This window comes from Sciurus carolinensis, chromosome 12, assembly GCF_902686445.1.
Source record: "Sciurus carolinensis chromosome 12, mSciCar1.2, whole genome shotgun sequence".
NCBI lineage: Eukaryota > Metazoa > Chordata > Mammalia > Rodentia > Sciuridae > Sciurus > Sciurus carolinensis.
This window is the reverse complement of record NC_062224.1, coordinates 7861776-7885569: the sequence shown is the minus strand read 5'-3', so window position 1 is coordinate 7885569 and position 23794 is coordinate 7861776. Positions and strand designations below refer to the sequence as shown.

Here is a 23794-nt window from a genome sequence, read left to right as displayed (position 1 = left end):
GAGGCCGAGCCCCAGCCCCCCTTTTTAAAGTCCCTTTTCTGTCTTTTGTGCTCACATGTGTGCCCACCAAGGCTGACAAGTCTACAGTCCACTGCCAGATGTTGCCGGGAGAAGAGTGTGGGAAGCCGCAGGATTATGGTTCCATAAACTGTAGACGCTGGCTTTGTGCAAGATAAACCGGAAATGTAAATGCTAAGAGAGGGTGAGGGTGGCAGGGTTGCTGCGGGTTGTTTGCTTTCACTTGGTTTCACTGCAGCCTCTCTCGGAAGGGTCCGTGCAAGGAGCGAATATGGCGCAGAGTGTAGATAAGAGGAAAAAAAAAAAAAAAAAAATAGGAGCAACTCTACAAAACAGGACAGAAGTATTGGCCTGGTTGGAATGCTGCTGGTTTGGTTTGTAACAAATGACCCAGATCCTCTTTGTGTCCCCAGCAAGCGAAGAGAGGACTCGGAGCGATCGATATTCGTGCGTTTAAAGGAGGGAGGCTACAGGCTTCGAGAAAATATCCTCTTCCATCTCTACGTGAGCACGTCCCCCTGCGGAGATGCGAGACTCAACTCTCCCTACGAAATCACCACGGACCGTAAGAGACAACATGTTTTTGCCTTTTGTAAACAAACAATGCCAGGTTTCCCTCTCTCTGGACTCTGTCCCAGGCTGTCTTGGCCCGGGCAGTGTGTGTGTGTGTGTGTGTGTGTGTGTGTGTGTGTGTGTGTGAGATGTGGCCACTACTCTGAGATGCTGGATGAGGATTCAGTCACAATTAGCTAGATAATCATACCTCCAAAATCTTAGTCTGCAATGCCCAGATCATTGGCAGAAAAGTAGTTTGAAGCCTAAAATTAGCTTTTCAATTGCCATAGTTCTCTGCTTCATTTTAATAGGTCACACAGTCCCTGTATCCCAAACTGGAAAATGGAATGAAGGAGAGAGCAAATGAGAATTACATGGGGTGGAAGCAAATTCAAACCGGCTCTGTTTTCCTTTGTTTGCAACTTTGAGAATAAAGCTCTGCTTTTGGAACAAAGTCAGGGGTGAGGGATACCCTGCCAAAGTGCTGTGCTTCAGCACCGGAGGACAGGCACAGCTCCACCGTGTAACAACATCGGCATCTCCACTGCAGAGAAAGTGTCCAGGGCTCGCATGTCCATCCCATAAATGCTGTTATGAAGTTCCACGATTGGTCCCCACTCTTCCCAACTCTTTCTAGAAGCAACCCTAGGAGAAGCTTCTGATGTAGGCAATGAAATTAAATATGTATATAGGTATTTCTGCCACCCAAATATAATCACAGTTAGCATTTTTATCCCAGTTAAATAAAATATAAAGATATTTTATTTATAAAATCTATAAAATATAAAAATATTTTATACACAAAAAAATAAATATGTGTATTTGAAGAGGGATCTGATCCTAAGAAAGATACTGAAACATAAAAAGTATATTCTCAAATCAGAAGAAACTTCCAGTAGAAACCCAATGGATGATGCACCAAGGTTTGGTTTTGACCTTCTGGTTTTCCTTGCATGGAAGGTTACATATTCTAATTACCAAACTCAGGAAAAATAAACATTTATTGAGTACCTGCTGTGTTGCAGACCTGTGAAAAGTGCCTTCACTAAAGATGCAGAATGGGGGAGGTGTTCAAAATCTACGTGCGTTCGCCCTGTTTCTCTAGCCTGCAGCCAGGAGTCTGGACTGGAGAAATACATTCTCCTTTTGCAGATTCTCCTCCAACCCCATCAATTTCCCCTCAGAGAGTGGGTGGGTGGGATTCTCCATAATGAGATTCTAAGTGGCTTTTCCACATCCTTTGGAAAGCAAATGTAGAACCGAGTCAAATTGAGAATCAGAAATGGTGACCCATTAAATATCAGAGGACTTTAAAGGAACGGCCCCCAGGAGACTGAGAGGGCCGAGGGGATGTGAGACAGACACTGCCCCTTTCAGAAGGAGCCATGCAGGTAAGGTGAGACCACACGGGACAAGGCTTCACTGCTGTGCAGCTTTCAGAAAGAGACAAAACAGGAAAACAACGTGGAGCGGATTTATTTTCCTAGGAAATGCCCCTCGTGCAGGATCTACATGATACCAATTTGCCCTCTAAATAAAACTGTGAAATCTGGTTCATATCCCAATAGACAGCTACTAGGAATTATCTTTCCCCTTTTTGTCAAAAGGTTTGGCATCATGAAGATCCAGCCGAGGAAGCCCTCAGACTGTAGAAGGAAAAGTCCATGAGACATTTGGGGCAGGCCCTCATTTATTCAGCTTCTTCTGTGGCCCCTGCGTCCCCAGCAGGAGTCAGGAGAGGGCTGAGTGTCCGCCACTTCTTGTCTCCCCGGGGGTCAGTTCCGGCTCCCTGAACTTCCCATTCTCTGTACATCAAGCACCAACTGTGGCCTCCCAGCCCTCAGTTCCAACTTGCAATGCCAGTGGTTTAGAAAAACAAACAAATACATTCCCAGAGGCACCCTGGGGTTCACTTCCAGCCACAGATGTCTTTTATTTCATGGTGCTTTTAAGAAGTGGCAGGTGCTGCTAGGAGAAAAACTAAAGCGTTTTCCTCACATTTTTGCTGCGGATCGGCTGGGCAAAAAGGAGACACTGCTGCCGGGGTTGTGCCTCTTATCCAGGTTGGTGTCCCCGACTCTCCCCACTAGGGAGGTGCAGAAGGCCCCCGCAGCCAAATGCCACGCGTTGTTCTCCCCCATTCGCTCAGTAAAGACAAGGAAACCCAAATGCCTGCTTTCCTGTGCTGGGGAAGAGCTTTCAAGGCAAGCAGAAACCCTCAGGAACAAATTCTGCAAGAACAAGAGGGGTGGCCAGCCCCCCATGTTGCTGACTCGCCCAGCATTTTCCATTGCTACCCTGTGAGGAGGGTTAGACCACTGGATAAGGGAATGCGAGTGAGGGGGCCTTTGCTTCGAGGGGCTCCTGCCTGGGGGACAGAGGCACTGGTGACCAGTCTCCTGCAGGAAGACTTGCATGGAGAGGCTGCCAAACTCCAGTTAGGACTAGTCCCTGAGGGGTCGGCAGCCAGCACCTTCAACCCTACAGGTTCCCTCAGGGGAGCCATGCTCCTCAATGAAGCCCTGGGGACCACGTTGTCCCCTGAAGGTCACTGTGACTTTGTCCCCTGAAGGTCACTGTGACTTCGTTATGCTCACGGTCGCAGAGACTGAAGAGCACCGACATGTTCTGACAGTACCTCGTTCTGCTGGGTACCTCGTCCAGACTCTAAGAAACTCCAGACTGGAATCTCTGTCCTCCTGAGGCCCCCACCTCCTGGCCCTCTCTCCAGCACTTTGCCCAGCTTGGACCTGATCACTGCACCTTGTTGTTGTTGTCGTTGTCGTTGTTGCTGCTGCTGCTGCTGCTTTTCCCACTCCCTCACTTGGTCTGCACAGAGCTATTGTGCATCTTAACACGGGGCAGCACGCTACCCTCTAACGACCTGCAGCTGTGCTACAATCCTCCTCCCTCTTGTTCATGCGAGCGCACACACACACACACACACACACGCACGTGCATAAACCCAGGTGCACAAACACGCGTGAGCATGCTCACACACTTGCAAACACTCAGCAGGTTCTGAAGCATCCAAATCCCAGAACGATTACACTACAACTTCATCTGAGAGAAGCTTGGAAGCTTGAACAGGGCCCGAGATTGTTCCCCTTCCCTTTAATGAATGAAGGGACACCAAACAGAGCACAATAAGAAATTTTTCTATAAAGTTTTAAACAATCATTAAAGCAAGTACCATATAGCCAGAAGGCCTGTGAGAGACAAGAGCCCACTTGGAATTTCTAGGAGCCTGTTTCCAACCCCCATGAACTGCAGAGAGACCACCTTGCCTAGGGGACCTCTCTGGCTCACTGCTGTTCTGACAGCTCAGAAGGATTCCTGAGTTCCCTGAGCCCCATGGGTCAGTCTGCTGGACAAGCCCCGGAATCCAGGTTCAGGGACTGAGTTTCAGGGACCATCATGGACCTGTTGCCATCCAGCCCCACTTCCCTGGGGTGCCTGTGGCTGGAGAAATTCTCTGTTCCATGTTTTCTTTTTCTACCAAAACCTTCATCTGGACATATCACAGTCTCCATCCCCAGAGTCTTTAAATACAATGTCAATGTCAACTGGTTCATGGTATTTGGGGATGAACCATGATTCATCCCCAAATGTGTTGCCTGCTAGTTTAGAAACGTATTAGATCCAGTTGTTTCCAAACCTGGTTAATCTATCTGGGTCACCTGGGAAGTCTTTACGAATTCCGGTTCCTGCCATTCGCTCTTTGGCTGAGAATCTGACGCAGGGGGAGTGGAGTCAGGTCCCAAGATCTCTAGTTTCCTAAGCATCAACCACATTTCAAGTCCCCAGATTTAACCCCTTTGAGTCATCTCCTTTCTCGAAGGCTTAGTGGAGAGGTCTTCGAGGAGAGCTGGAAGGGCAGAGTACCCGCAAAGGTCCGCAAAGTTCTGTGGCAGGAGCCCGCCCCGCCTCAGGGTGGGCAGGTGAAAAAGGCTTCTCCTGTGTTGCGTGCACTGTGAAGGAAAAGGTGTTCCCACGAAGCCTCTGCAGACTGGGGTCTCTGAGCTCACCCACAGCAGAGCTGCTCCATCTCAGGTCATTCAAAACTGCTAGGTGCTAGGACTTCCTCCCGGACCTAGACGGTCAAGAAGTCAGGGGAGAAAAATGTCTCCAAGACGTTCCTTCACACAACTGGGAGAGCTGTGCTGTGTTGGCCAAGTTTCATTTGTTTTTTTACCAAGTCAGAGCCAGGACTCTGAACACTGTTCTCTAGAGGGTTAGAGGCACCAACTTCCACCAAGGAGGGACAAGACACCCTCCAGACTCACAGGGAACAGTGCCAAGTCTCAGCGTCTCCGAAGCCTGAGCTAGAGCCGAGGTGGTTCTGATAAGATCCTAAATGTAAGACAAGAAGGCTCCAGGGCACCTCAGTAGGGCTGAGCAAATTTTATTCCCCTCCCAAACCACCAACGCCCTCACTGGAAATTTCCTTTCTCTTAGAATGGCTTTTAAATCACCTGGTAAATTCAATTTTACTACCTTTTCCCAAGAATTTAGCAGATTAAATTTTCCAAACTCTATGCCACAAGATTCCATGAAAAAGAGCAGGATTATCATGTGTTTATCTGCAAAGGTATGCTAAGGGCCTAGCACATTCATTCCACGCCAGTTCCACTCATTATACAGGAGAGCAGTTGAGGAGGTTGAAACAAAATCCCATAGGAAGTCAGGAAATCTAAACTACAGTTCCTTAAACTCCTTTCTTCTGCTATGCTCCTGAGTTGCAGAAATGTGCAGTATATAATAGTTGTGCATTGCAAGATAATGGATTCTAATAGTCTCATAATTCAACATCATCACTATCATCATCATCATCAAATGATGACAAAGGTCACCTACATGACCTCATGGCAAATATTACAGATTCTATTATTACAACAAAGAGTGGATTGCTTCACAGATATATTTTCTACAATATTGCTTTTGGAGACAGTTTGGAAATCTAAATTTTATTTGATACTTTAAAATATTTTCTTCCTTTCTTATAACTTTATGGGGTCTGTGCAGGTTTTTGTTTGTTTATCTTTGGTTTGGTTTTGCTTTGTCTCTATCCCCTCTGCCACTGGTTTTTTAGACAACTCCACCTCGGAGGTGAACGTCTTCAATTGTCATTTATTGCCACCTCCATTAACTTCTCCCCTAAAAATAAAATATTCACTTGAACAAAAAGTTTTCTAAAGCATGTTACTACTCTATCAATCCGAAAAGATAACAATTTAAGACTGATAAACACTATACTAATGAGTTGATATTTGGAATATCAGAATTGGCCTAGAAGGTTCCAATGCATTTGGGAGTAGCTATGTGCGCACAGCAGGCAAGGTTCTGACATTTCACACTTGCAGCATCTCGGGCACGCGATCAAGCCACTACAGGGGATTTAAGTTCAGTACCAGCAGTTGCTGGGGATTGACATTTCATTCTGCCTGAAGTGGCATCTTCAGCTCCCTCCTGTCTCTCACAATTAGCCCAGACGGAGCCGGAGGAAACCATCTCCACAAGTTCACCAACCCTGACCTCACCTGGGACCCATGGAGCCACGGGGTGCGCTAGAGAAGGCAGCAGGGACTTGGCTCCTCCCACACGAGCGCTCTGGGACGCATCTGCGCACCTGGCTCTTGAGGCGCAGTGATGCTGGTCGAGGGCCTGTGTCTCCTCCTAGAAGCCAGTTGTAACTTGGAGCCAGGCCTCCTACCATCCTGGCCTTCACGGACGGTGAGAAGCCAGAAGGCTCTGCAGTGTGACAGGCAGCTCTTGCGGTTTGGGAAAAGATGCCGTAGGTGAAGTGTTAGGAGAATCTGAGGACGCCCTAACTTACAGAAGCAGACATGGAGAACCACGTTCCCTGAGAAGCCGTCTCCCAAAGCGAAGGGCCGGTGTAGAAACTGGGAGGTGGGACAGCTCCTCCCCTTCCAACGCTTTCTCCCGTGAGTCCGCTGAGACCCACCTGGAACACGTAGAAGTCCAGGGTAACTCCTGTGCTCACATGAGCACTTTTGAGTCAGACAAACTATTTTCTGTTCAGTTTGTCACCGTCACCATCACCATGACCATCATTGTCACCATCATAGTCACCATAGCAGGATTACCTTTACCACCATCGTGGTCACTGTTACTTTCACAATCATCACCATTTTCATCACCATCACCCTCCACACCATTATTGTCACCATCACCATAAGCATTATCACCATTGTCACCATCACCACCATTACCACCATCACCACCATCACCACCATTACCACCATCACCACCATCACCACCATCACCACCATTACCACCATCACCACCATCACCACCATCACCACCATTACCATCATTACTACCATTTCCACCATCACCACCATTACCATCATCACCACCATATCACCATCATCACAAACACCATCACCACCATTACCACCATCACCACCATTACCACCATTACCACCATCACCACCATCATCACCACCATCATCACCATCACCACCATTACCATCATTACTACCATTTCCACCATCACCACCATCACCACCATTACCACCATCACCACCATTACCACCATTACCACCATCACCACCATCACCACCATCACCACCATTACCACCATTATCACCACCATCATCACAAACACCATCACCACCATTACCACCATCACCACCATCACCACCATATCACCACCACCACCATCATCACCATCACCACCATCATCACCATCACCACCATTACCACCATTACCACCATCACCACCATCACCACCATCACCACCATTACCACCATTATCACCACCATCATCACAAACACCATCACCACCATTACCACCATCACCACCATCACCACCATATCACCATCACCACCATCATCACCATCACCACCATCATCACCATCACCACCATCAGCATTATTGTCACCATCACCATCATCACCACAATCATCACCGTGGTCACTATCATCATCACCATCATCATTATCATCACTGTCATCACAATCACCATCCTCACCATTATTGTCACCATCCTCATCACTATTGTCACCATCCCTACCATCTTCTCATCACTGTCGTCACTATCATTGCCACCTGCACAGTCGCCCTCGCCAACATCACCATGTACCATGCAGAAGAGATGCTCACCAGGCTCCATTTTTCTCCTTGGTTCTTCCTTCCACAGGTGACTCTCAGGCAAATCCAAATTGGACCTCACAAAGTAAGTGGTTGGTTGCAGGATGAACAGGTGATTCGAAACCTCTCAAATGTTGACTCTCCTTTTGAGAGTCTTCCCAAAAGAGAGCCTTTAGGTACTATGAATTTGTAGTGAAAGAACTTCCGCTCTTAGAACTGATAAGAAAGTGCAGTGGAAATTACTCCAGTGTGTCCACAATTAAAAAAAGAAAAAGAAAAACCACATTTACTATTCACCACATCAGTGAGAGTAAATGAGGAGAAAACTGCACCCACACAACTTCTGAAACTTAAATCAAAACTTCTTAAAGAAAGCATCTAATATCTATTCCTGTCACTATATGTATGTCACTGTTGGAATCACCATGTGCTTTCATATATATTTAATATGCAAAGCAGTTAACCATTTCTCTCATACAAAATAGCCTAATCTTTATACAGAATATTTTTAGGAAAAGAAAAAAAAAAAAAAAAACCTGTGTAAGGCTCCTCTTGTTCTTGCTAGTTCTCCAAATAATTGTGGGGTGTGGTATAGTGTATGAAGGTGGACATGTATCAAGAGGGCCCTGGAGAGGTAAGAGAAGAACCCAGAACCCAAGAGAGAGGTAGAAGGACCACTTTTAGGCTCGTCATTTCTGTGCCTAGGAAAGTCCCTACCCCGTATAAAGCCCAGGTAATAAGGAGGCACTCTGGAGAGCTGAGGGCTCTGAGCTACACCCGCACGCTCACAGAGGTTGTCTCGTTTAATCCTCGGGGCCCAGGAGCGAGGAAATATTACTATCCCTACTGCAAGAGGAAGTAACCACTGCAATTCACTTTCCCAAGGTTACATAGCCGGAATTAAAATCTAGGCCTGTGGAAGGGCAAATTTCTCTCACCACCTCTATGACCCCAAAGCTAGCGTGGTCTCACAACTTTCTAATGCTGCAAAAACTGGAAAGAACTATACTGCCATCCCCCATCCCATAACCATGGAGGGTTGGTTCCAGGGCCCCCTGCAGGTACCATAATCTGTGGATGCTCAAGTTCCTTATATAAAATGGCGTTGTGTTTGGGTATAACTTTTGCACACACTCACATCAGCTCTAAATCATTGCTAGATTACTCATCCTACCTAACGCAAGGAACATGCTATGTAAATGGCAGTTACACAGTGACAGGAGAAAATGTCTGTGCCTGTTAGTACAGACACGATTTCTTTCCAAATTCTTTTGATCCTCATCCAGGGATGCAGAACCTGTGGGCATGGAGGGTCAACTGTGTTTCATGACATGAAAGTTAGATGTTCAAATTATATGTTCAAATTTCAGTGTCCATAACTCAAGCATTAGGGGGACACGGCCATGCTCATTCATGACATGTCATCTGAGGCTGCTTGTGCACCTCAGCAGCAGAGTTGGGTGGTGGTGGCAGAGACGGAACAGTGTACAGTCTCTGAAAGGCTTGCTCAGCCCTTTACGGGACAGTGAGCGGACCCTGGCTAGTCGCACTGCCTCGAAGCCCATCTCTTTTGTTGTTGTTGTTCATTTTAGATATACATGGCAGTAGACATGTATTTGGACATATTAAACACACATGGAGTATAACTTATTGTATTTAGGATCCTATTCTCGTGCTTGAACATGATGTGGAGTTACACTGGTCATGTATCCATGTGTGAGCATAGGAAAGTGATGTCTGAGTTGTTCAACTGTCTTTCCTATTCCCACCCCCTCTCCCTTCCCTTCATTCCCCTTTGTTTAAGCCAATGAACTTCTACCCTTCCCTCACTACCCATCCCTTATTGTATGTTAGCATCTGCGTATCAGAAAGAACATTTGGTCTTTGGTTTTGGGGGATTATCTTATTTCACTTAGCATATTCTCGTTCCATCCATTTACCTGCAAATGCCATAATTTCATTCTTCTTTAAGGCTGAGTAATATTCCATTATGTATATAGACCACATTTGCTTTATCTATTCATCTGTTGAAGGGCACCTAGGTTGATTCCATAGCTTAGCTATTGTAAATTGAGCTGCTACAAACATTGATGTGGCTGTGTCACTGTAGTATGCTTATTTTAAGTCCTCTGGGTATAAACTGAGGAGTAGGATAACTGGGTCAAATGGTGGTTCCATTCAAGTTTTCTGAGGAATCTCCACACTGTGAAGTCCATGTCTTTGCCATGTCCCCAGCATCTGCTTCTATTACTTCTAAGACCTGCCTCTTGACCCTGGTTCCTGCCGAGCGCCTTTGATGCAGTCTACCGAGCTTCCCTCTCAGCCCCACAGAGCCGCTTACCTCTGGGCAGGTGTCTCTGCCGCCTCTCACCACCGCCTCTTCTTTCCTAGTGAATAGCAGCAAACACATCGTCAGGAAGTTCCGCGGTCACCTGCGCACCAAGATCGAGTCTGGGGAGGGCACAGTCCCCGTCCGGGGCCCCAGTGCAGTCCAGACGTGGGACGGCATCCTGCTAGGAGAGCAGTTGGTCACCATGTCCTGCACGGACAAGATCGCCAGGTAAGAGCCCAACCGGCCCTCCTCTTCCAAAAGTCAGCTGTGTTCCACGTGGAGGCAGCCAGACAGCAGGCCCTGACCCACGTCGCTGTCCTGAGCGAGGTCCGAGAAACACAGTGCCCGTCGGGGGCCCAACGCACGCCGTCCCTCTTCAACATGCAGTTCACAGTTTCACATTTTTTATTTCATGTGCTTGAAGCAAAACTGCCCAGAGAGAGCAAGTACCTAGCAGTTTCATGTTGTGGCCGCGAAAAACAACACCCCTGGTTTGCGTCTGCCATTCCTGAACAGTCTGCTTGTTGTCAGAAAGGGCCACGGGATTGCCCGGGAAGCAAAGGGAGCTAGGGAGCTTGCTCCTCCCAGCCGCTTGCTTTTCTCTAGAGCCTGACCATCATCCAAGGAAAGACATGAACTCTCAGCTGCAAGGGATGCCACTCCCCCAGGTCCCAAAGATGAGTTCCTCCTGGAAGAAGTTTCAAAGCCCCCACGCCTAGTCTCAGGGAGGGAGAACCCACAGGGTGAACAGGAGGAGGAGGAACTTGCAGAAGGGCATTTCTGTCTCCCCCACAGAGCGCCTGCTCCTTAGCGAGAGGCCCCACGTCAGGCAGGAGCCGCCCCACTCTCCCCGGCTCCTTGTTCTGATGCCCGGGATCTGTTTCTCCACACTCCCACCCCAACGGCAGCTCTGGCACCCCGAGGACGCCATCCCCACGGCAGGAACTTAGAAGGTAGTCACGGGCACACTCGGGGGAAGAGGCACTGCCTCTCAGAGTCTGCAGAAAAGAGCCGTAACCCCCGCCCAAAGCCACCCCTGAGGACAGCAATGCCAAGCGGTCACAACACCTAAGCCAAGGCTTTGGGATACTTTGATAAGTGTACCGACCTGTAGTTTATGACCCAAGGGAAAACAGGATGGTCTGCAAATGTGGCCTCCGAGCAAAGGCTCAGCCCTCAATGCTACCATGTTGCTGTCCCGAAGACCCTCCACATGGACCTGTCTGAAACTAGTCAGGAACCCAGAAGGCGGGTCTCTCGGGACGTGGGAGGAAAGAGGCTGGGGAGGAGACAGAAAATGAGGAAGCCCAAGGACAACCAAGCCCACTCTCTGAGGCAAGGATCACGAGGTCCTCAGCATCCCACCACCACTGGGGGACCTGGGGTGGAAGGGGAGGACCCGTCATCCCCCACGGTCCCCAGTTAAAATGCAGCCGTCCCAGGGGTTCCCCAACAGGGAGACACCCAAAGGCGTCTTGGGAGCTCGATTGACTGGATCAGGCTCTTTACCTACTAAAAACTAAAGAAGAGTCATGTTGCTTGTGGTCACTCTGGAGAATGGAGCGCAACGCCAGAGGGGTGAGGGGTCAGAGAGACTCAGCTCGAACGTCAGGCAAGGGCAGAAAGCACTGAGCTGAGGAAAGAAGTCAGCACCGCTGGTCCCGGAGGACAGGGGACACCACCAGGACTTCCTCTGTCCACCCCTGCCTCCAGCTCCACTGCAGAGCTTCTCGGGCACCTCTTGGAGGCTTTCTGAGGCTACAGGGCAGATGAAACATCAGCCCTGGAGATCTGTGGTTCCAAAATCTCCTGGGAAATTACCGAATGGCTACGGGAAAAATAGTGCCATTTACTTCCCTGGCTTTGATTGCTCCTGGCTCGGCAGAGCAAGAAGATGGTCTAATGACAATAAATCAAAGCACTGATTTCAGTATCAAAGGGAACAGCCGATAGTCGTCCAATAGCTCATCTTTCAGAAGAAAATGTATTCCTCCTTTGTAATGTTTTCATCTATTCATGGGGAGGAAGAAAAAAAGCGGCAATTTTCACTTTAACAGAAATTCTCTTGTGCCCTAAGATAGCATTGGGTTTCTAAATTAACTCTCGGACTCCCCAGAAAAATGAAGTAAATTAATGCTACAGAAATGAAATGAAATTTTGTTGTCTCTGGGATCTTAAACATCAATAGACAGTAAATTAAACAGGGGCTGCAAAACCTGAGCTTTATTTGCTGGTGGTGGGGCTGTCGATGGTAAGGCGGCCCCTCAAAAGTCAGGTTTTTCTCTTTTTAATAAAATCGCTTGAAACATGAAAGCCCACACTGCGTCCCCTCCAGGGCTTTCAGGCAGGGTCCTGCATGGGGAAGGATTCCAGACTGATTCCGACACAGAATGCAAGTCTGGGGACTCCCAGGCCCCTGGTTCTGGCTGCCGGCCGTGAGAACTTCCCAGGGTCTGCCCAGTGTGGGACTCAGGAGCTGCGGCCTCTTCCACTCACTAGACCTTCTTCCCCAATCTGGGCAGGTGGAAACAGGACAGAGGCAGGAAGGAGCGGGAGGTGCCCACAGAGCCTTGAAGACGCCCCTCGCCCCCCACCCCGCCCCCTCCCCTAAGGCCCACCTACCTGCCTACTTCTATGCTGCCTTTTGTCCTCAAAGTGCTTCCTCCTGCTCCCCATCCCTCTCTCCCTCCCTCTTTCCTCTCCCACCTACCTCTCCTCTCTCCGTCTCTCTCCTCTCTCCTCTGTCTCTTTCTCCATCCCCACTCTCTCTACCCTCTCTCCCCTCCCTCTTCCCCTCTTTCCTCTTTCCCTCTCTCCTCTCCCACTTCTTTCTCTCCTCTCTCCTATCTCTCTCCCTCCCTCCTTCTCTCCTCTCTGTCTCTCCTCTCTCCTCTGTCCCTCTCCTTCCCTAGGCCCTCTCTCTCCCTCTCCCTTCCTCCCTCCTTCCCTCTCCCCTCTCTCCCTCCCTGGCTCTGCCCATCTTCTCTCTCTCTCTCTCTCTCTCTCTCTCTCTCTCTCTCTCTCTCTCTCTCTCTCCCTCTCTCCCCATTTCCTGCAGCTCACCTACTGCCTCCCGGCCTCTTCCACCCCAGGCGGCCCAGCGCCCCTCGTCCCCTGCCCAGATGCAGCATGCCCTTCTCAGGTCCCACCCCGTCACCCTATCCTGTCTCTTGCACTGAAATTGCAGGAGTTTGTTTTCCGAAGTGTTTGCTTCTGTGCTGAGCTGTGACCTTCAAGGGGTCATTTGACGCCACTTGATTTGCATGGTATCTGTCACAGTGAGATGCACACGGTGGCCCCTGTTAAACAGTATTTGTTGGTAATAATGATGAGGACAGGGCAAGGGTGACCATGACAAGGACAGAAATAATGCCACCAGTTCTGAACAGTCCGGTCTGGGCCGGGCCAGAGCACTTGGCCTCAGAACGCATCCTTTGGCATGGAAGTACACTTGCGTCCGCCGTAGTCAGAGCCGAGCGTGAGACCAGGATGTGAATGCTAAGGCATGAGCTATTTTGGAACAGAGGCGCATTTGCCACTTTTGAGCGGGAACATATGTTATGCTAATGATTCCAGACCATAAGCATCTGTAGCGTGCATTATTTGTACAAAGGCTTCGCAAAGAGACCATCTGATAATGGATGTGCTCATCTGCTTTCTGTCCTGTACAAAAACAAAAATTCAACCTCAGGCTTAAATAATGTTCAAAACAAAGGACCTTCACACACAAATACAGATGAAGGCTTCTAACTCAATGAATTAATGGCGCTCGATGCTCTTTGGAGAGCGGGACTCTGAGGACACAAAGACCCAGGAGTTACAGTCTGTGAAACTGCGAGGGAGGCACTTTGTCTCTAGAGACCACTGTCCCTGAAGCACTGGACCTGGAACAGAGGTGTGCTGGAACCAGCTAGGCCTGAGAGCTGTTACTGAATTTTCAGGCAATTTTGAAAATACAGTCATTATTAAGAATGAAATCACTTAAATTTACAACTAAATAAATTACACTGAAACAAAAATAATAAATTCTCAGAACTTATCACTGCCTAATTATCTTACTATTATTTATGCTCTTGAAATTATTTACACCTATTATATCTGTATGGGGAGACACAAGAAAGCAAAGTGTCCAAACCTCCTCTCTCTTCCCACGTCTGTGATCAGCACCCTGAACGTGGCAGCTTGAAATTGCCCACAGTGGTAGTGTTCACATTGTAGAAATTAGTAAAAACTACGACTGCAAGCTTTTTATTTATTTCTTTAGTCATTCATTTTAGAGCCAATTTTTACCAGCATACCACTGATACCCCTGGATGTAAGTTTGGTGAGAGACAAGCAAGGGAACTCCGTCTAGAAATGATATATTTGAGGCTGGCTGTGCTGTCTCCTGTCTGCCCTCAGGGGCTTCATTCCCCCTTAGAATTTATCCCTCCCATCAAACGCTAAGCTTCCCGTGGGCAGGGACCATGTCTTATTCTACACGAGCTACTCAGTGTCCGGCACAGTTGGTGGCTGCCTAGACTGGGCACCGTGAGTGTTTACGAGAGAAACAGATAGATGGGTGGGAAGGCGGGAAGGGAGTCTACCATGGATGGGAACACTGTCCCAACACCTGTGTTGGTCCTCGACTCTGACACAGCCCGTCTGTGGGTGAGTGAACAGGGCTGAAAGCCATACGAGGGGAGGGATCCAAGGCCGAGGGAAGGGACTGGTTCTGACTCTGCAGGACCATTCTGCCTGGTGAGTCATGCACCCTGGACTTGGTGACACTCCTCACGTGGTACACAGTGGCAGGCGTGGGGCCAGTCATCAGCAGGTATTTACTGGATGAATGAAGGAAGGAAACTCTTCCATCAGAACAGCCCAGATGTAAACCATGAGTAGGTCCTTGATAGGGTACAACATGGAGGACAAACGTGAAAGATTTAACTTTCTAACATGGTGAAAACGTTATTTGTACTGCCCACAAATAACGTGAATGTGTAAGCAACTAAACCTACTATTTTCTTTCCTAGAAAATAAGTGTCTTATCCCAAACAATGCTTGAAACCCAGTCATATACATTTAGAAATTTCGAAATCTCTTATTTTATTTATTTATTTATTTTTTGGTAGCAGGGACACTTAACCACCGAGCCACACATCCCCAGCCCATTTTATTTTTTTTTTTCTGAGACAGAGTCCTGCTAAGTTGCTGCAACTGGCCTTGAACTTGTGATCCTCCTGCCTCAGCCTCCCAAGTCACTGGGACCACAGGTGTGTGCCACCACACCCGGCTAGTAATTTAGAAATTTCTATATTAATAGATGCAGTTTTGCTTGAGCAACCATGAAAGAAATAATCAGCTGACTTTTTTTCATCCTCTATTTCATATGACTTTTATGTGTTAAGAAGAAAACAGATGATGAAAATTGCATTTTTAATGAAGGTGGGACAAGTACCTCCGCTACACACATCTGTGGTTCTCTGCAAATACCCTTCAATATCAATGAAAAATGAGTCAGAGCCTGTTGTTTCCACAGATCTAAATAAACAATGCAGCTACACAGCAAAACCCAAAGCACAGGTGTCACCTTTGTAGGGTGACACCTGGGTAATAATCTGCTTAGGTGACCACAGGCACCCTTCTGAGTATGAAGCTTCATGAATAAACACTTGATTCCATTTTACAAAGTCAAGGGTAAGAACCGTCTATGGAAAAGGACAAAAACATAGTATAGAAAACTTGAAATTTTTCCGGGGTTTGTTGCAAGCCATAAAACATCACAGAGAAAAGCTCTCTCACATTTTCTTACGTGTCGCCTCATGTTCCAGAGCAGTCCTCCCTCTGTCCTCTGAGTGACTTTGGACTTTCTCTAGAACTCCTATGGTGACTACCTCTCCTCTGTGAAGACAGTGAAAGGGACCAGGTCTCTCGCTGGAGCCACCCGACCAGCCAGCATCTTCTTGCAGGTTACAACCTCACCAGAAGCAGATCAGTGCTTTGGTGACCAGTGTCGCAACTCTTTCATGAGACCTTAACTTCTCTAGGAAGCGTTTAATGAATTAATGTCTCTCCATCATCAGAGAATCAGCCCGCATGCTGGAAACGGAAGGTTCTTGCCCATGTCTTGCTACCCAGGTGAGGTTTCCTCACCCTTCACAAACCTCCTGGAGCTCTCCCCAAGCTGGTTCTCCTTGCTCCACTCAAACACTGTCCTGCTCTCTAAGGGATCCGTGATTAAGCTACAGGTGGGCACCCCAGCCCGTTCACGAAGGCAGGACCTCCATCCTACCTCTGCTCCGTGACAGCCCTGGTCATTCATCAGATGCTTGTTGGCTCCAGAAGAACAAGAACTGTCTTCAGCTGGTAAGAATCTTCTCTTCACCAGGCATAGTGGCATGTGCCTATAATCCCAGCGGCTCGGGAGGCTGACGCAGGAGGATCATGAGTTCAAGGCCAGCCTCAGCAAAAGCAAGGTACTAAGCAGCTCAGTGAGACCCTGTCTCTAAATAATACAAATTAGGGCTGGGGATGTAGCTCAGGGTCTAGTGCCCCTGAATTCAATTTCTGGTACCAAAAAATAATAATAATAATTTTGATAATGAACATAGCATGAAACAAAATCAGATTCCTTTGGTTTGGATCAGTCATCAGAATTACCAAGAAAATTCATGGGCCCTGAAAATCTTTTGAAAGTGAAATTTCCTTTTTAGGTGTTTCATCTAAAAGAGATTTCAGTTAAAATCTTGGAGAAAAATACTACGTTAAAGATAAAAACTAGTTAAAATGCTCCAAGAGGGGAGAATTACCCACCCACACCCCACACCCTCATGGGCAAACTGACTTTGTACAGAAAACAAAGACTCTGCGACCACAGACCATCCTAAATGCATCTGCAGACCTTGGTGTTAAGATACACCAGGGACAAGCACCTGGAAAGTCTGCTCCAGAGGACTGCCTGAGTCTTTGTGGACAAGTTCAGAGACCTAGTTATGAAGCCCGTGAGGCATTTAAGCATGCAATCTTATAAAATGTCCCCAGATCAAAGAGGAACAATCAATCAAGAAAGTATCAAGAAATAACCTGTCACACTGCTGAAAAGACAGTGCATAGTGAATGAGATTTTATATTTGAAGACTTCCTTCATTAGAAAGTCAGACACAATTAAGAAAAAAATGAAAAGAAGAAATAGCAGCTAATATCCCAACAGTCACAGAAAACAGCAGTCAACTGTTACTATATTCCCATCAACCTTTTCTTTTTTACTGACATTTTTTCCTGTTAGGATTTTTCCATGTACACTGGTTTGCTTCCAGCCATTGCTTAACACCACAACCATGGCTCTTTTTAAAAATAACAAGTGCTTTAACGCATGCGTAATACTACGCCTAATCGTTATGCTGTGGACTAAATGGCTGCCCTTCACTGGATGTCTGGGGTGTTTCTAGAGGATTGCTGCTGTGAATGACGTTTCCAAAAATAACCTTTGTTAGAAAGCTTTTCTCCAAATCTCAGAGTTCACACTTACTCCTCAAAGTGGAGTCACAAAGGAGCCCACCCACAGTGAAGAGTAAACAGTAGGCTCTCCTAAACAGGGGACAGATGACATAGCCTCAGATGGAGGGAGCTGAATGGTGCCCCCCAAAGATAGGTCCAGCGGGTGAGTGCAGCCATCTGCAGCAGGATTCAGTTAGGGATGGCAGGTGGAGGGACCGACCCTAGCAAATCCCTCTAAGCGAGACTACAGTATCCTAAGGGGGAGGCAGAGGAGGCCTGTGGACAGGCACACAAGAACACATGCAGAGCAGGAGGCCACGTGACCGCAGAGGCAGAGATCCGAGGGCCCCCGCCACAAGCCAAGGAACACCAAGACTGCCGCAACCACCCACAGCTGGAAGAGGTAAAGGCGTGCCCCCCATCCTGCTGCCGAGTCTCCAGAGGAAGCAGGTTCCTGCTAACACCTCAATTTCAGGACTTTGGCCTCCAGAACTGTAAGAGATACATTCCAGTTGTTTTGAGTCACGCTGTTTTGGGTTACCTGCTACAAATCTTGGGAAACTAGCACAGCAAGGTAAGAGGAGCTACTCATTTAGCTTATCTCTCTGGAAAATCATCAGAGAAAATCACAGTAAAATCTGCTCCTAAAATCCCACCCATAATATCACCCCTGAAGACTGAATGAAACTACAGAAAGTGATCATTTCACCTCGTCAGTGAAAACTGACCTTTAACACCACAGATTAAGGTTGAGTAGCACGTGACCAACAAACCCTGCCCCACCATGGAGCAAGGGACAGATGATGGCAAACGTCATTGTCACGTCCCGTATTCTATAGATGAGGTCTGTTTTTCTGGCTCTCTTCATTTTATTAAACTCTCACCACAAGGCATCCTTAAAGAATGAGGGAAACCAGCGTGGTGTTTTTTGCCTTTGTCTCTAAGAAGCAAAAGTTGAGTGGCATATAAAAATCTAAATCTTCTGGAACTAATGCTCCTTTAGATATGGTTTCTAATTTTAAGTGCCTGAGCTTGATTATTGATCACAATGTGTCTTTAAGTGAACAGATTAAAACTTTCTCCATAAAAATGAACTGTAAAAAAATGATAGCTGCTCTCTAGAGAGTGAGGCACTGATTTCCAAACTTACATTCCGACTGTGAAGAGCAAAGGCGCCTTCCGAGCATACACAGCTGCAGCTCGGTATCCTCTCCAGCCCATCTCACCCTCCTTCTCCCTGCATGTTGCCCACCTGGGGAAGATACTCTGACATCCTTCCTTCTTGATTTATCAGCAGGTACCCTGTCCTGAAAGTGTTAGCAAGTCTACCAAAGTTAAGTGACAGCATTGTTCATTTATCTCATCTCAAGATGCAGGTCCCTTTATAATGACTGCACTTGCAAACGTCCAACCCAAATATTCAGTTCAGTTTAAAAGTCTTTTTACCCCCTTCACATAGATTGCATGATGACTTTCATGACAACTTTGAAATGAAACTTTGCACAATGTCTAATGATGAAAGGAGTGATTGATTCAATCATGCTTATCAAATCTATAAAAGCAATAGCAACAGATCAAGAATGCTACTCCAGCTGCCACCTGTCTCTGCTGCAACCACCTCATGAAGTGGGCAGAGTGGTGTTGATTCCCACCCGAGACACAGCTGGCAGCCCATCCCCAGGGACCCTGCCCAGACAAGCGGGGACAAAATGAGCTGGGAAGCCCAGCTCTGCAAAACAAAATGAGCAGCCTGGGTCTGTGAACAATGAAGAGAAAACAAGACAGTGGCCTCATGCACCCAGGACAACGCCACGGCGGCTCACACTCAGTGAGGACGCCTACTCTGCCTACCCCAAGGGAGGGGCGGAGGCAGCCACACAGAAGACGCAGTAGGAGGGCAGGTGGCACCTGTGCCTGGGCAGGCCACTACAGGGGAGCCAGTGCAGGTTTGGGGTGGGGTCTGGGAATGTGCTTTTCTGCCAAGTTCCCAAGTAAGGCTGGTTCATGCCGAATTGGCTGGTGCTCTAGGCAGCAGTAAGTGTCCCAGGATGGCCTAGTGGACCAGACTGTGGACGTAGATTTGACCTCTCTGGACTCCAAAAATCTGCGTTAAGTACTCTGCTCAGAAGTTCTCAACCCTGGTTCATATAAGAACAATGGAGGGTGCACTGGAAAGGCAGATGCCCAGGCTGAGCCCAACCAGTTATGCCAGAAGGTTTATGGGGACACAGACACCCCACGCCCAGGGACTCTCGAGTCTTCCAGATGCTCTGGTGTGCAGGCCAGGTTGAAGACCACGGTTCTACCACAGTGCCCTGGCACAGCTCTGAAGAGTGTGAAGGCTGGTCCTCAGCACCCCTCCTGAACCCCACAGCCTGCAGGCAGGTGTGGGGAGCTTTCCCACTGGATGTGGTGGTGTATTCAGAGGGCGGGCAAATCCGCCCCCAGATGAAGAGAGTGAAGGAAGTTCACATTGCGTGGGGAGAGGCCAGGTCTTCAGAAGAGGGAGACAGCCACACAGAAGGAGACACACACAGGCGGCTGAAACGTTGCCACCCCTACACTATGATTTTGGAGAACAGCGTCCTTTCCGGAAGCCACACTGAGGTAGTGAAAACAATAGCCAGGAAGATGAACTGTCCAAAATTCACAACGGTGATTGCTATTCTCTGCCTGTCTCCAAGGCCACCGGCGTGGAGATGGTCTCCCACGGGGCCTATCCTATACGGAATCTTGTCATGTTCCCACAGATATTGGGAGGCTATGGTTTGAACTCCACAAGGAGATTGCATCTCTTGGCTAAAGAAAGGCTGTCTTTCCCCAGATCTCTCCCCACTTATCTGTGGTATTTCAATGATTGACAAACAGAGAGAAATATATTTATTTAGGGATTATCTATATTGAAAACTAGACATGGGATTTTTTTTTCTGTCAACATTGTGGTAATATCAGCTATTTGAACAAAAGGAGAGGTATTTTTCCATTCAATTCTGAATGCCGAGATTCTCCAGTTCATATTCAGAAAGACATTTGGTTTTATTGATTGTGTTAGTTGAATAAGTTTAAAGTCCTATAGCCAGGCAAGGAGAAGGTTGGCTTTCTCTTTATCGTAAAGGTTATTAGGAGGAAACCAGTTATAGAAGTTATTTGTCTTTAGATGATCCTATAGAATTAGAACCACTCAGATCTGTTCCAGAAGTTTCGTTCAAAGCTGATACTTCAACAGTCTCGAATACTATGATGTCTCTTCTGGGGATGCTAATTTTATTTTTTCATACTTTGCTGTTCCAAGGGGTGCTTTGTTATCAATGGAGAATTGTACATTTCCCTGCTTTTAATTGGGGAGAAATTTTTAAATTGCATTCACAGTCTGAGACCTAATAGGCCCCTCTTAGAATGTCACCCAGAGCCTTTGCTCGGATGGCAGCCTTTTCTTGGAGCACTTTCCCAGCAGCCTCTGCTGTGACCCTGACCTCTTATTGGCATGCTTTCCTCCGCAGCATCCTTTGTTCTAACGGTCACCTCTCCTGGCACACTTTCTCACCATCTTCAAATCTGAAAAGGAGGCATTTAAAACACAAAGTCAAGGAAGCTGTGTTATATTTCTCTTTGGCTGTGGGTCTTTCTTCTCAGCTCAAATTTAAGAGACTAAGCCACAGCCCTGGTAGATATTTAAAACCATTAGTGTTTTTCTTTCAAGGAAAAACTCAGGTACCACAAAACTCTGCTGGATTTTGCAGACATTCTGTAAGTCATCGGGGAAAAGAGAAGAATCACATTCGCCACGTCAGAGCAGAGTGGTGAAAATACAGGACGAGGCAGGGACGTTGATGCCAAAGAGAGAGGTCCCTAAACATCAGTAAAAAATACCCAGATTTCTTCCAGAAATGTCCTTTCCCTGGAAACCTCTTGACCTTCGCCCTCTGATTGGAGAATGTGTGTCCAAGGACAGGCTTTTCCTTACTTTCTGAGAGAATGTGACTGATAAAAATGACCACGATATTTTTTAAATGAAGCTATGCAAATCTGATAGACTAAAGTAAATGTTTCATAAAACCAATGACTGTTTAAATTGTAGGACTAAATTGTTTGTATATAAATATTACCTTTTATATTCCATTGGAGTTTTATGTAGATGAACACATTACTTTAATGACCTGCATTTACGGAGGGAGAGCGTAAGAGTTACTCCCTGAAATTCTCACCAGCCAGATGGCTGCCTTTTCTTGCATGAGATTAAAAGATGTTTCTCATTCACCGCAATGCTTCTGAGGCAAATTAATATCGCCAGCTAAATTGCTTGTGTTTTTGGAATAAAATTTAAAGAGAACTTTTTAAAGCAATTGGTGTCACAGGTTCTCAGAGCAGATTGCTCTCCAGGTAGAGAGACATTCGGTAATTAATGGAAAGAATTCTGTGTTAATTGACTGCTTCGGGAAGGGAGATATAATGACTCCTTATTAATCATGAAAAGAGATGTACGGCATGGAAGCCCCACAATAATTGCTGGAACAGTGGAGAAATGTTAATTAATGAAAAGAACAATGATGTAAGAAATTAGCTGCATAATGCTTACCACCGATGGAGGCTGGATTTTAAACACATTATTTAGAGTGAAAACCACAAAATGTTGCCTTAAATAACAGACAGGAAAGTCTTCCCACCAGAATTTAAGGGGAAAAAAACCTTCCGGTGCTCCTGACATCTTTACTTGAAGAAGCTCCATTTGCATGGAGCTATATTTATTTCAAAGAAAATGGCCTTGTCTTTTTCTCTCTGATCTGGACTTCTAAAATCGCAATCATCCCTAGACCAAAACAAGGTCATTTATTAATGTCATTTAATTTCAACGCAGTAGGTCATTCTGACTGCTAAGGACAAAGGGAGTGAAAGACAGTATTTTTCCCTAAACTGAAATAAATGAATTGCATTTCTGATATTTCTCAGCTAATATGAAGAAAAATTCAGGCTGGCTTTGGGGACAGAGTGTCTTTTTTAAAGAATCTAATTTTAAGTCCCCGAGAGAACACGTAGCTGCTTCTACGTCTAACAACTCATTTTCTAGAAAAGGAAGCTGAGTTTATTAACATGCAGAGGCGCTGTTGGAGCTCAGTCCCACCGCGTTCCAGCCGCTCGGAGTCATTAGTGGCCACGGGCCAAAGCCAGCCTGATGGCTGTGCCGAGGCTGGGCAGCTCCCAGGCGAGCCCCGGGGGCATCTGCATCATGGGAAGAGGGCATCTCGAGCTCCAGTTTGCGGAAGGGCAGAAAGAAGCCCAGGCTGCGCCACAGGCCTGCTCCCGGGTGCCCTGGGTGGGCTGCTGTGAGAGAACCCCACCCACTCCGCCCTTGCTTTTCATTCCAGGTGGAACGTCCTGGGACTGCAAGGAGCTCTCCTCTGTCACTTCATCGAGCCCGTGTACCTCCACAGCATCGTCGTGGGAAGCCTGCACCACACGGGCCACCTGGCACGGGTCATGAGCCACAGGATGGAGGATATCGGTCCGCTGCCCGCAGCGTACCAACACAACAGGCCTCTTCTCAGTGGTAAGCACACAGCAGCCCCGGGAAACGCCCTCCCTCCCCTGTCAACGGGCCAGCTGCAGACAGCCCCGCGGCACCACCGCCAAGCCAGAGCCAAGTGCATTTGTTCCGAGGAGGAACTGTGTAGGACGGTGGGCAAAATCGCACTAGTCCAAAGACTTAGAAAAGAAAGCGAAACAGCACGGTGGCTCTCTGAATACAGGAACAGGAGCATTTCAGCCAGATTCGTAATGGGACCCCCGCACACCTCAGGTCACTGTGTCCTTTTCACTGCAGCGTCTAAGGAGCCAGGAAAAACCTAGACCTGGGGCTGGGGCTGTGGCTCAGTGGTGGAGCGCTTGCCTGGCATGTGTGAGGCACTGGGTTTGAGTCTCAGCACCACATAAAAATAAATGAATAAAATAAAGGTCCATCAACACCTAAAATATTTTTTTGTAAAAAACACCTAGACCCCACTAATGACCTGCATGCCGAAGAGGCCAGCGTCCCCCTGCGGTTCTACAGAAGGCATTGCAGAGGGACATGCAGATGGGCAAGGAGATGCAGGAGAAGGAAGGTGGACGCCAGACCCCAGAGCCAGAAGTAGGCCTGCAGGACCCAGGGTCCCTGTGCTCTCAGGGGAGGGGAGGAGCGGGCAGCAAGGTGACTCAGCAAGCTCTGAGCCAGGCCACCACTCCTACCTACCTCCCACGGAGCACAGGCGTCCATAGAGCTCGCTGGCACTCCAGCCTGCCTGGGCACGCAGCTGGCC

The 23794-nt window shown here is 47.5% G+C and overlaps 1 protein-coding gene across 2 annotated transcripts in view; it reads left to right on the top strand.

The window, feature by feature from the left end:
- Positions 1–23794, top strand: part of Adarb2 (adenosine deaminase RNA specific B2 (inactive)) — a 481547-nt gene that overhangs the window by 439047 nt on the left and 18706 nt on the right. For both annotated transcript variants that reach the window (XM_047521791.1, XM_047521790.1), the window contains 3 exons: positions 432–583; positions 10082–10250; positions 22865–23046. In XM_047521791.1, the coding sequence (XP_047377747.1) occupies positions 432–583; positions 10082–10250; positions 22865–23046 (503 nt within the window). The remainder of the gene's footprint in view (positions 1–431; positions 584–10081; positions 10251–22864; positions 23047–23794) is intronic.